Raw genomic sequence first — 13,844 nt, 5'->3', positions numbered from 1 at the left:
GTTTTCTCCTCTTAAGAGAATTTATGTAGGCCATAAAAATTTACGGGAAGGAGGACATCTCCCCCTTTAATGCCTAATCTGGCACCCTTTACTTATGCAAATTTAATCAATGGACAAATGCTCTGATCACAGCAGCTGCACTAATACAAACAACATCAAAGACTTTGTCAAAGTTGCTCTGAAATAACTCTGGGAGCTCTGAAATGCAAGATTTGGCCTCTGGTTTCACATTAACAGCCATTCACTAACTTAAGGAAGGTTTCCCGAAAATTTCCCTTTCCTCCCCAATCAGAGCCAAGCACACAGACAGCCTGGCCCAGCCAGCAGAGTGGGCAGAGCAGTCAGTGCCCTGGGATCCAGTGAGAACCTGCTGTGCTGTCAGGGTGATCTGTGTCTCACAGAGGGGTGGCTGCACAGCTACAGGCAGAACTGCTCTTACCCACACCTGTGTGCTGAGCTGGCCAGCTGCTGGGAGCTCCTGCCTCCCACTGAACCAATCTGAACCCACTTTGTCCCGGACTGAGCAGGACTGGACCTCCTTCAAACACAGAGGAAGTTTAAACACGACTTGCTGATTTGTTTTTTCCTGTTTTCCATCAGCATGTGATGCACACCTGGGTGTGTTTATACACACACTCACAATCCATGTGTCCTTAAAAATCCAGGTACAGTACATGCTGAAAGGCCTACAAGCTAAAAGCTCTCTGGGATCTGGGAGCATAGAGAAAGCAACAGAAATTGTGAAACAAATAAAAAGGAAGCTTATTCTCAAAGTTTTAATGCACAAACTATTTTATGTGACTGCAGCTAAGATTTAGCAGAGCATTTCAGCATATGCTTACATCTTTTGCTGAAATGCAATCTACATACAGATTCGTGTGACTTCTTGGATCTGAAGCTTTTAAACTCACACTCAAACCTAGAGTTTAACACACAGTCCAAAATAATCCAGAAAGCTCTGCCTGTGGATCAGGCTGGCCGTGTCTTTCCACATGTTACCTCTGAGCAGCAGCCAGCAGTGCCCTGGCATTATTTCCAGATGTTTTGCTCAGAAGAGCTATCTCCTTCCCCCTGCCCCATGAGAGAGCAGGAATCCTTTCCAGCTACTCCACTGCACAGCCAGGCTGTGCCATGTGGAAGATCCACACGGGGCAGGGAAGCAGCACCAGGAGCTCCAACCACCCCCAGGGCAATAACTGCAATGAGGGGCTTACAACTAAGTACACTATGCAGCACTGCAGAAAAATAAATAAATAAAAATCAACAAAAAGAAGATAATAAATTAAATATAGCCTTCACCCAGTTTTGTAAGGTATCAAGCAATAAGTCCTCCTTGGGATGCTGGTGAAAGGTTATCTTTTGCTGTAAAAATAATGTCATCTACAGGTTTCATCCTGAAAGCTCTCACTTCAATGAGAACTGAAGTTTGAGCAGCTGAAAAAGCATTCAAGCCTTATGAAATAGCACAGCAACACAAACTAAAGACAGTACACAGCAAAACACCAGGCAGCATGTAAGCTCTCGTCAGCTTTGTACTTTCAAAATCTGAAGAAATATGCTTTTGTTATTTATCAAGCAGAAAAAAAATATTTTGGTTCGGTACTCTATTCCCTTGAAATAAAATCTGTGAATTTATGTATATTCTCCCAAAGCTTCCATAACTGAAGCTTTTATTAAGTAAGTTTGATGTGGGGCATATTTTAAAAATAGCAGTGATATTTTAAAATGTGGAAACAGATGTGTCACTCTACTACAACTGCTGGATCTTCACTGTCTTTTTTAATATTATGAAGCATTTGTATGTTCCTCCATTATAAATCTCTCTTCACTAAACAGATTTCTTCTTTATGAGTAAAGTAGTACCACAAAGATATTATTAAACAGACACTGTCCAAAAAAATCATATTGTTTTGGTCTGACCATAAAATATAGGTGTTTTAATAATTGGGCTTTTTTCCACAGAGAATTTCAGCAGCTCCCTTTCCTTGGAATGAAATCACAGCCATATGCTTTATGATATCAGAGGCATTTCAAGGTGTCTCCATAAATGTCATTTATTGCTTGGGAATCTGCCAAATCTGCAAAACCCCTTAGTTCTTTTAAAAGAAAAATCTTCAGATAAAACTAGCTCTTTACACTGGTTATCATAACAAAAAAGAAAAAAAAACCAAAAAACCAAAAAAACTCAACAACTCTCTTATGGAATACTGGCCACACAGGTAGCAAAACCTCTGGCAACAAGACCTGGGCCTTGGTTTGTTTTGGAGCCAGCAGTGCACTGGGCACCCTGGCCTGGCACAGGCACATCTGCCCTGCACTCACACTCACCCTCTGGACCCTGAGCAGCCTCAACGACAAAAAGATGAACTGGTTTAGTGACCATAACTGTAAATAAAAATCAGGCACCTCTCCAATCCCTCACCTCTCCAACCCCTCCACGCTGCCCAGGATCCCAGAACCCTGCAGGACAGGCAGCCAGGCAAACAACCCATACAGGTATCATCTCATGCCACATCTACTCCTAATTTGGCATATCTGGAGTCTATCCTGAGATAATACTGGCCAGATCTACATAAATCTTGCCAGACATGTCACCAACCTGTCCAGCACAAGGCACCATGTTTGAACACACAGGAATTTAATGCAGCACCACAGTGGCTCAGCCAGGCACTGCCCAAAGGAACTGACTGCTGAGGCACACAGCACACACTGAGGTCAGAACTCTGGCTGCCCAACAGAAGCATCCATCAGTCCCACAGAAGTAGAACCATTCTTTCTCTTTGAGGAAGAAAAAAACCAATTTTTCTCACTAAACCTGAGAGAAACAAGTTTCCTGGTAGAGTTGGAGATAATCTAGGGCAGCACACCAACAGGTGCTTCAAACACATCAGCAGAGCGCCGAAGATGTTGAGAGAGAAAATGAATAGACTCTCTAAATAATATATAAATTGTACAGGCCTTTTTTTCTGCAGAACCCTAGTGAAGTTACTGTATAAATCAGAAACTGAATTATTCATAAGTGGTGAATATATAATAAATGGTACTTCGCACTGAAATATTGCTCACAGGTACGTGCAGGGAACAGAAGCAGGCAGGCAGCAGGCAGCAGCAGCTCTTACCTGGAGTCTGGGTACTTGGTCAGGGTGGCCAGGCTGCTGGTGTACATGTGTCCTCCTACATCGATGTGCACGGGAGCGTTGGACTTGGTGAGTTGAGCTGGGAGAGGAATTCCTTGAGCAGCCAGAGGAGAAACCGGGGAGCGTGTTAGAGACAGACGGGACATGCTTCTTCCCTCCTGCAGCGGGGAGCAAAAAGAACAACTCCTCTTAAACGTAGCACTGTGTTACCTTTCTCTCCAGTGTGATCACAGATCTAATCAGATCATTTTTGCATCTGCCTGATCACATATTCAGCTAACAAATTATTGCCACCACTGTAATTAAGTGTATTTGCATCATTTTCTTCTAAGTACCAGAGGGGAAGAGAAAGATGCTTATTAGCAATAAGAAATCAAGAAAAAAAAATTTTTTTCAAGGTGTCAGCCTCAAGGGGCATAAAACAAACTGCAAAATTCTAATTAAAGGTCGTGGGCTTATGTGTTAGATGTGAAATATCCCCTGACAAACGAATAACCAATTTGTGAATTGGGATTCAGGGGGTTTTTGCAAGTTTGTCTCAGTAACAAGACACCTCTAAATTAGTGACTTCCTCAATACCTAAGGCATTTGGTTTATACATGTAGTAAATTTCACATCAAACTAAGATCAATTTTTCTGGCTTATTTTCAATAATTGTGAAATAAATGGGTAATTTTCAGTTAAGCCTTACTATTAGACATAAACAACTAGTAAGCTTTCAAACTGAAAGCAATTAATACCTGGAAGCAGTGAAAATAGAAAGATAAATAAACTGACCCATGCTTTCAGAAAGTACTGTGTAGTCTAGCACGTGAAATTATAAATTTCACAATCCACCTAATATTTCCTGCCCTAAAAAATTGGAAAATTAGTGAAATTACGGAATTGAATCCAAACATTTTCAGCAAAATCAAAGCTAAAAATACTGAAATATCTTAAAAATCAACAGGACAACCAAGCAAAAGAAAATTCCTCAATTCTCTTCTTAAGAAAAGCACAGTTTATTCTGCATGAAACGTGTGTCTCAGAGCTGAGTTCAGTTCAATCGGCGCAGACGGCACACAGGTCAGACAGAAAAAACCCTTTTCAAAAAGTTTAAGAAAATATACATCCATTCTGCCCCTTATGGGGAAAGCAACATATGCAAAACATTATGGTCGAAGACATTTCTGAATATAATCTAATTTTCCTGGTATTCTGTAATTCAAGCATGCTACCAAGCACCCGGGCTCTTCCTGGCATCTGACAAGCACTTCACATGCAGCATTGCAAAGTGAATTTCTGTTTCTCCCACATTACTTTGACAGTGTTTCTCAGAAATCTAAAGCTGGTCTTGCCTTTCTCTTAGCAGTATTTCACACGAGATGCCCGACTACGCCACTTGATGAACATAAATTAGCAACATTCCTTGTAAAATAATTTCCAAGCTACAGAGAAAGGGATTGAAAAACCTTAACCCATCTGAACAGCCTCACAAAGTCATCACGACATCTCAATTTACTGTATCTCCTCTTGGTTAGCTCCTAGGAACTCCTTGCATCTACAGCACAGAAATACATCACCCCATTATGAATCCACATCCTTGTTCTCCAGAGGCTGGATGGACATCTGCACTGAACACGAAGCAAATGCCAACTCTGTCCTAGGACTTCTGTGTCAGCCGACGCCAAATTGGGCATTAACATTTTCACTACAGCACCACCTTCAAGGAAAGTGACTGAATCCTTTCATGACTGAAGATGTTGCTTTCTTGTTTCCCACAAGAGCTTGTTGTAGCCAGCCTTCAGTAAACATGTCATACAGCATAAATAAAACAACTAACTTTTAAAAACAACTTAGTATGTAAGTACCTACAGTATTTTAGCAACGTGTTTACTAATCTGTCTGCCAACAGAGACAAAGGTTGCTGTTTTTTTTCCTTACCAAAGAGCACTGTAAACTCATGTTCAGTCTCTACTCCTTCACTTAAATGAAAGGGTCAGAAGATCCAGGCTGAATGTCAACCCTGTCTTTGTTCAGACCCCAACCATTACCACTAATGATAAAGGTACAGACCTTGCACGGCACAGGGCTGCCTTAGAAATAAATCTCATGCAGTTTCACAAAACAAAAATCTAATTAGGGCTCATCTGCACCCCTTGTTACAATTTCCAAATGAAATCAAAGGACTTCCAGTCGTCTGTAAATGTGTCTTACATTTAACCATTTGTCTTGAAATACAGACATCAATTTTAAAATATGCACAGATAGCTAAAGATCAAGTGATATGAATCTATTTGTGCATATTTAAACACTGCTGCTATCTTAGGATTTTGTTTAATGTTAGTATACCAGTAAATTCCTTGATCTGTAAAGACTGAGATTCTCAGTGAGGCCATACTCACACAGTAGATATTTAATTTATACTATTCACTGGAGGGACCTTTTGAACAATCCTCTGCTTTTGGCATTTCTCAGCTAGAGCATGTGTTGAAAAAACACTTAATTATAGAAAATCACTGGAAAGCTAAAATAGTTTTCAAACTTTTATGGCTTTTCATACTTATTGAGGGTGCCACTGGCTTTTGGGGGGAGAGGAGGAGAAGGGGAATTAAAACGCTGGCTGGAGAGGACTCATATTAAAAAATGAATCCTAGATTTTTATTAGAGGTGTGGAAGTCAAACATTTTTGTATGAGCAAACTACCAAGAGAAACAACTACCAAGCACTGCATAAAGGGCACTACTGCTCCAAAAAAAAATACCCCCTGTTTCTTAAGGTACCATAACCCTATTCCTAATGACTCCATCCTCTTCTTAATGTAACACACAGCAAAAATTCATCACACTGAGTAATGTACTTATTTTATGCACAAAGCAAAATCCTAAATGTATTTATCCAGTGAAAGTCTTTATGCGCATATTTTCTAATATGGATGAGAAAATTAAAACCTTAAGGGTAAATATCGCAGAAACACTAACAAACTTCATTTATTAAACCATGTAAAATAATCCTTGCTCTTTAGCTGCCTACAACAGGATACAGCATCCCAACTAGTGGCACAGACAATAACCCTGCTCTAATAAGTAACACAGGAACCTGCTGAAGGCAAAATCAATAGAGCCTGATTCCCAAATTATGTGAATATTTAGTTTTTCAAACATTACACACCAAGATCTTTCAGAGCCAGCTTATCTTTTTTTGCCTTCCTAAGCTAACTGCTTGTAAAAACTATTTGCCCATGCAAAGTGAAATAATCACAATGCCATGCTCATTTACACACAAAATGATTTTGTGTCCCATTGTGCTCACAGTTGTTCAGCTCTCTAGGGGTGATTAAACTAGCTATGCTGCTACAGCTTGAGATGATTTCACTGAATCGTTTCTCCATGAAGTTGCTTCTTTGCTAAGCTGTTATTTTAACCATAAAAGGTAAACAGAAGGCAGTTGTAAGAGCTCCATTCAGCTCCGTGCCCAGGGCTATAACCCTAGGGCAGAGAATGCTGAAAGACTGCAGAATTTTCCAGGGTGTTGCCTTTCTTGCTCTAAAGCCTTCAGGAATACTGTTCATTTAATACACACTCTAGATGATACATTTCAGATCCTACTAAAAGAAAGACTTCAAAAGTGTAAGAAGTTTTGGGCGGATGAAGCTTTCCCACCTCTGCACATAGCTCGGGGCCATGGTAACCAATACTGCTGTTGATGTTGGGAAAATACAGGAGAAATAAACTGCACAGAGCAGAGCAGACAGACAGGGACAAGGGAGGTGAAAGGTTGTAGGAAAGAAACAGGCAGCAGTCTGGAAAGGGGAACGGGAAAAAAAAAAAAAAAAAGTAAAATAATAAAAAAGGAGGCGGCTCTGAAGGAGGGACAAAGTTAAATCAAGGAGCAGGCACTTAAAAGACTACAGATGGGAAGCAAGACTAATTAAGGATGTAAAAGCGCTTTGTTTCTAAAGTTTATTGTTGCCAGGATAAAAATTAATTGAAACTAATGCTGTTATTCACTCGTGCAGTTTAATTCCTTCACGCACATTGAAGACGTGCAGCGAGCACGGCAGGTTTGCCGCGGAGCCGCTCTCCCGGGGAGCCGGGCTGGGGGCGGGCCGGGCCGCAGGGCCGAGCGGGGCCGGGCCGGGCCGCAGAGCCGAGCCGGGCTCCATGGCCACAGGGACCCTCGGTACCAGCACCGGGGTGAGCCCGGGCACTGCAGCCCCCGGGCATTGCAGCCCCTCAGGCATTGCAGCCCCTCAGGCACCGCAGCCCCCCTCAGGCACCGCAGCCCCCCGGGCATTGCAGCCCCCCGGGCATTGCAGCCCCTCGGGCACCGCAGCCCCCCGGGCATTGCAGCCCCCCACCGCCCCTCGGCTCCCCGGCGCTGCCGTGCCTCAGGGCAGCGTCTGCAGCCCCGGGCACAGCCTCAGCCCGGGCCATTACCTTTGTCTGCCTCGCAGGGCCGGCGAGCCCCGGCTCTGCCGCTGCACACAACTTGCCCACGCCGTGCTCCCGGCCCACAGACAAAGCGGGCCGGGGCGGGCTACGAACCTGGGGCTCGGCGGCTCCAAAATTAAAAGTCCATAAACATTTGCACACACCGCCACGCTGCTTTACTGAACGCTGCACCGAGAGACGGAGCAGATCGTGCCCGAAACTTTTTTTTTTCTTGGGGGGGGGGGGGGGGGGCAAAAGGGGAACTCCCTGTGGAGCTCTGGTTGCCCCAACCAAAAAAATAAAAAAATTAAAAAAAAAAAATAAAAAAAGAAAGAAAGAAAAAAAAAAAAAAAAGGAAAGGCTTTCTCCTTCCTCCCCCTCTTCCCCCCCCCGCAACCCGCCTCTCTCTGGCAGTCTCCAGTCTATTTAGTGCAAGTTTCACGTCACCCAAATGCTTTTCCCTGCTGATGGTCAGGGAAATCACCAGCGAGCAACGCACCCGGTCACTCAACTTCTGCCTTTTTCTTTTGAACACGCTGCATGCCCAAAGGTAAAATTCAACCAAAAAAAAAAAAAAAAAAAAAAAGGCACAACATGGCGTCCTTTACTTATTCCCACATAACAAGAAAGGAGATGTCTTAGATGAATGCAAGAAAAAAAAAAGTCAAGCCCGAATCCCCGATCCTGCACATTTTCCGCGCAGCCAATGGTGGTGAGCATTAGCCAGGCTAATGTATTAATTTTGCAGAAGTGTGCCACATCGCATGCAGGAGCAGGAATGCAAACTATAGCCTAGAGTGGTTTGAAGTCTACCCCAAACCAAGCCTTCCACTCTCACTGGCGCCAGAGTTTCATTCACAGCCCGCCCGTGTTTTCCATACGCGGCGCTCCCCATTGTCGCCCGCCTTCCCTTTGTGCCGAGCCGCCCCGCCGCCAGCCCCGCGCCCCGGCCCGCGCTGCCCCCGCCCGAGCCGCGGCTCCGCGCGTACCATGCGAGAGCGCGGAGCGAGCCGCGCTGCCTCCGCCGCGCTGGGGCTGCGCCGTCTTCAGAGCCGGGGCCGGGGGGGCACCGGGAGCGCGGGCACCCCGGGCCGCGGGGCTCCGCCGGCGCTGCCCATGCTGGAGCGGAGCAAAACAAAACATACACACGCACGCACACACACACACAGACACACACACACGCGCAGCGCTACCAAAGCGGGGCGGCTGCAAACGGCTCCTGTAGCTTTAAAAAAAACAACCCTGCCGCTGCTCCCCGGAGCCGGTAGCCGAGTGAGTTTGAAGAGGCACTTTACAAAAGAAAAAAAAAAAAAAAAAAAAAAAAAAAAAGGAGGTGGGGGGGGGGGAAAGGAGCGCGAGCAGGCGCGGAGCGGGCGATGCGAGCGAGGCACGGCGCGTACGGCGCTCCGGCCGCGCGGGCGGGCGCACGGGCGGCTGCGGGAGCCGCTGCCGCCGTCCTTACCTTGAGCACAGAAGAGATCTGCGAGCCCCCCTTTGGCTTTGGGCTCTGCCGGGGCTGTGTGTGGATGGGCTCAGCTTTTTGCTTTTATTACTATCTTTGCTCCGCAGATCCTGCTGTGATTATTATTTCTAAAGCTGCTCTGTCTCCTCTCTCTTCCCCTGTTTTTGCTGCTTCTTTTTCTATTTATTTTGTGCGTGTGTGTGTATGTGTGTGTGAGAGAGGGGGGGGGGAAAAAAAGCCTTTAAATGAAACTGCCGAGGCTGTTATGAGAAGAAAGGCAATAATCCCGTCTCTAAATAACAGAGGGAAGGGAGAAGAGGAGGAAAAAAAGCGAATTCTTGCTCAGGGCTTTGCAAACGCCTGCAGGGCAGAGGATTAGGCTACAATTAGCTCAGCCCTTTGCTCTCGCCCTAGCTAATTTTGCGATGAAAATTGGATATTTTTCCCTCCTTTTGGTGAAGGTCTGCAGATTTACTTCCCCCACCACCCCCCACCCCCCCACCCCCCAAGAATAAAATAAAATACAGCCCTTGAAAATGAAATAAGGCTGGGAAGGCGGCCGGCTCCCAGCCCGCGCCCCCGGCGCCGCCGCCCGCCGAGGCGCTCCGCGCGGCGCGGCCGGGGCGGGAGCGCGGAGCGAGCGCGGAGGGAGCGCGGAGCCGGCCCGGCCCGGCCCGGCCCTGCCCGGGGATAACGGTTCGGTGCTGGGGAGGATCAGGCCACTGTCACGTCCTTCAACAGACTTACTGAAAAGAAGAAGGAGGAAAAGAGAGGGGGGGAAGGGGAGGAAAAAAGCTGATTTTAATCATTGTCATTTGGTCTGATGTAATATTTCCCCAGGCATTTTCAACTAGGCATAAATTTTCAGCTCCCAAATAAGTAACACAGGGCACGTTTCTCACATCTCTTGACTCCTCTGTTACAATTAGGGTAGCACCCACTCTGCACTTGTTGATAAACTAGATGAAGTTAAAAAATAAATAATTAAAGAATAGCCCCGACCCCCCCTTCCCTGCAGCGCCCAGCGCCGCCGAGGTGCGGACGGGGGGCCTCGGGGGCGGGGGGGGCTGCAATTATTCCCAGCCATCCATCCTGCCTGCCTCCCCCTCCCTTTCACCCTTTGCTAATGTCTCGCATTGTAAACGCCAAATTTCCTGTAGGCCATTAAAACCAAATGACGTCTATCGACATGCATTGTGCTATTGCGGAGCGCCCTGGCAGCCCGCCCCCGGCCAAAAGCGCCATTTCAATTAGAGCGCGCGGCGCGATGGCGCGGGGCTCCGCGGGCGGCTCCGCGGGCGCGCAGCGCGCCCGGCCCACCTACCGGGGGAGGACCGGCAGGGGGGAAGGACAAAAAAAAAAAAAAAAAACAACAAAAAAAGGCAAATCCCTCCCTCAACTTTCAGCCAGAGGCGCGGGTCTGCCGGTGCCTGCGCGTTTCTGCGCGCCGCCGCGGGGGATGCGCCCCCGCTCCGCGCTGCTTCCCGCGGAAGCTCGGCGGAGGGCGCGGGGCCGCTGTGCGCCCCATCGCGGCGCTCCCGGCGGCGTTCCCGGCGCTGAGGGGAATGGGGATGGAGGGAATGGGGATGGTGCCGGGGGTGCCGGGGGTTCCGGCGCCTCCGCGCCCGCGGAACGGCTCCGCGCGCGGCGGCCGCGGCTCGGCGGGGCTGCAGCGCCCACTAGCGCGCGCCGCCGCGCGCCCGTTACGCAACCGCGCGCGGCCCCGAAGGTCAGAGCGGAGCGGGCCCGGCCCCGCTGCCCCCGCCCCAGAGCCGGGGCCGCGCCGCCAGGACACCCCAAAACTGGGGAGGGAGGGGGGTTAAAGTTTTCTTCCGCGGCAGGAATAAACAGAAACTTTTCTCCTAAGGGGATCTTTTTTTTTTTTACTTTTTTTTTTTTTTTTTTTTTTTTTCCCTTTTTTTTTTTTTTTTTTTTTCCCTTCTAGAGTACAAACTACAGGAGAAGAGGGAAATTTTCTCATTAAAGTTACATCCCTGCAGTTAGTTCAATTACTTGATATATGCAGAAGATGTTGTAAATTTAAAGATTTAAATAGCTTACAAAGATGCCGGAGGCTCCATCAGTTAATTTCCTTAATTTATGGATTTTTAGCTGAGCTTCTGAAATGAAAAGGAGAATGAGAACTAGGTCAGCTCAGAGATTTGCATCCAGAACAGACTAAAATTTGTTTTCCTTGACCATCCCATCAGCCCAGGTGTGATCTTTGTAGGGGTCACTGTCCCACCTCTGACCCCCAGGCTGGGGCACTGACTCTGTGAGCACGGCACAAAGGGGTCGATTTTATTCTGAAATAACCTCCGCACACAAGCGTGTCCCCAGCCAGCTGCCTCACCTGATGGCTGTAGCCTAAGTACTCTCATTTCCTCGGCACTCTGGTCAACAAGTGGATCCGGGGAGGACAAGCTCCACTGGGACCTGACCTGCCGCGCAGCCCGAGTTTCGCTCGGCTTTTTTGTAGGGGTGCGGGCGGAATATTTGGAACGACTTGGCATCATAATTTTCACTTCCTTTGTGAATTACTGACTGCTAAGTGAAAAATAAATACGGGAATCTCGAACAGCAATCAGAGCAGCATAAAAATAGGATACTTCTGCACTGAGACACGCTAAAGAGGAAAGAGAAGACCTAAAAATACTGCACTTACACGAAAAGTAGAAATTGCGATCTGACTCATCCCAACACATCTGTGCCAGGCACTGTTTAATTGTGCTGCATGGAAATGGGATGCACGGATAATAAAGATTCGGTTTGTTTGTTTGCTTGTAGATCAAAGCAAAGACACAGTAGCACTTGGAATGAAAAAGCCCGCGCATGGTAGGTAACTTGTGCGGGATTGTTTTTACTGTATCTGAGAAAAGGACAATGTACTTGGGAGCTTTGTGTTTTTTCTTGCCTCTATTAATGTTGAGGGTAATAAAGGTACGCGTTAGAGCTCTGTATGCACGCTCTCGGTTCTTTCTTCTCACTCAAGTGTGTGAGTGCCTTTCTGTTGTTTTGTTTCAATATGTATGAATATATACATATGAATCAATACTTAAAAGATTGATATAAACTAAACAGTTTTAGGAAGCAACATTGCGGTATGATTAGTATTGGTGTTCATGATTTAACATTTCTTTTCCCACTAGATGAAGTTTCTAAGATTTGCAAGGTACGTGTCAAGGACGGGTATATAAATGGATTTTTATTTATTCACAACTCCAAGACTAATTGCTTCTCTTTGCCTGAAGGCCAAGAGATTGGTTTTAATATGACACTTCAAAAGTATTCATAGAACTACAGAGATACTAAGTGTCATTGTTTAAGAGAGAAATCTCACTATGCTACTTGTGACCCTGAAAATAAAATCTTCCACTGTATTTTGAATCCTAATGTTGTTTTTCAGAGTTTCACTTAAAGCTCAACTATCAAGAAGTGTACAAAGGAAAATATTAAATAGTATGTAGTGAACAAAAAAGAAGAAATACTGTTAGAACTGAATATAACTTATTTTCTCAACAATTCTATTATCCTCCCTATAAAGCAATAAAAAATTTGTAGGAGAAGATTCCCGAGCTCAGTTGTAGGATATTAGAATTAGAAATTATAAGTTGTAATTTATCACAGGTGCTTAGAAGTTCTTAATCAAATACCCAGCATGTGTTTAGTACAATTCCAAGTACTTAAAAATATATACTTTGGATTTTTTTTCTTACCAACAGTTTTTTGTATTCTCTGCAGATGCTTAAAAATAGAATTGGACAGAACTAATCTGTAATCTGTTTTTATACCTAATTATTCTGTAGTTTACTTTCTTTTTTTTAATGAATGGGTAAAATATTTATTGATACACCTAAGACAGTGTGAAAGAGAAGCTGTAAGGAACTCCAGCTCATTTTCTTTTTTTTTCCTCAAAAATAATTAGTTGTATGTATGTTTGTATGTATGTTACAGGACAGAATTTTACTAGATCGTGAAAATATGCTGATTTGAAGGAATATAAGTTTCCTATCAAAAAGATGATCCAAATATATTTTGAGATGTGCGAAAGGAAGTTCCATAAATTGACAAACAGCATTAACCTCTTCTGCACCACGCTCTCTGAATTAGGGCAGGACAACTTTCAGCTGGTGTTGTTCTTGAGGGCCCTGTTTGACATTGTGGTAGGAGACTTCATCCTGTCCTTGTCCTTACTCTTTCTCCTGTGTTAGGGGGTTTATCCTGAGGTTTGAACCTGACTTCAGCACTTGTTATGTTATATAACTTGAGGCATTCTGGTGATGACTACATTTCCACCAGCTACAATAAGTGCAGGGAGAAAGCTGTGGAGTGCCTGGTCCTCGCTGAAACTCCCCATGTTCTACCAGGCATTTTAAGATAAAGAAGGAAGTAAGGGGAAAATGGATCATTTCATTAAATGTCTAAAGCAGATAAATGAGAATTAAGGGATTGTTCCTTTAAAACAAAGGAATCAATGTCTATACGCAGATTAATACTCCTACCAGTCACAGTTACCACTGTAGTTTAGATGGACTTTTATTTTAGAAGATTTGAGTAAATAATTGGAATTTCAAAAGTAATTGTTGGGCATTGGGTGCACACTCAGCAGTGGCTGCATGGCTGTTCCTTTCAGTGGGTTTTCACTGCTGTGACTGGGTTTGGCTCTGTCTCCTGGACCACAGGGGCACCAGGGACAAACACATCTGAACACAGAGATCAGTGACCGTGGGTGCTCTGACATCGCTTCCGTCACTGGAAATGAGAGACAACCGGAAAACGTAGAAAGCTGATGTTACATATGTGTTGAGCCTCCTGAATGGTTTGTTTTTGTGA

At 45.4% G+C, this 13,844-nt stretch overlaps 1 protein-coding gene across 4 annotated transcripts in view; it reads right to left on the bottom strand.

The window, feature by feature from the left end:
* KCTD15 (potassium channel tetramerization domain containing 15) overlaps nt 1-9,523 on the bottom strand; it is a 43,729-nt gene extending 34,206 nt beyond the window's left edge. Inside the window, exons 1-2 of one of the 4 annotated variants that reach the window (XM_056500569.1) lie at nt 9,012-9,523; nt 3,120-3,295 (exon numbers count right to left, since the gene is read on the bottom strand). In XM_056500569.1, the coding sequence (XP_056356544.1) occupies nt 3,120-3,283 (164 nt within the window). In that variant the 5' untranslated portion in view covers nt 3,284-3,295; nt 9,012-9,523. Of the gene's footprint in view, nt 1-3,119; nt 3,296-4,699; nt 4,926-7,555; nt 7,770-8,538; nt 8,839-9,011 lie in introns of those variants that run through there. The other 3 variants (XM_056500568.1, XM_056500570.1, XM_056500567.1) reach the window with 3 other exon arrangements.
* Nucleotides 9,524-13,844: the final 4,321 nt, after the last annotated feature.

The sequence above is a fragment of the Oenanthe melanoleuca genome, chromosome 11 (assembly GCF_029582105.1).
Source record: "Oenanthe melanoleuca isolate GR-GAL-2019-014 chromosome 11, OMel1.0, whole genome shotgun sequence".
NCBI lineage: Eukaryota > Metazoa > Chordata > Aves > Passeriformes > Muscicapidae > Oenanthe > Oenanthe melanoleuca.
This window is presented reverse-complemented; position numbering and strand designations above follow the sequence as displayed.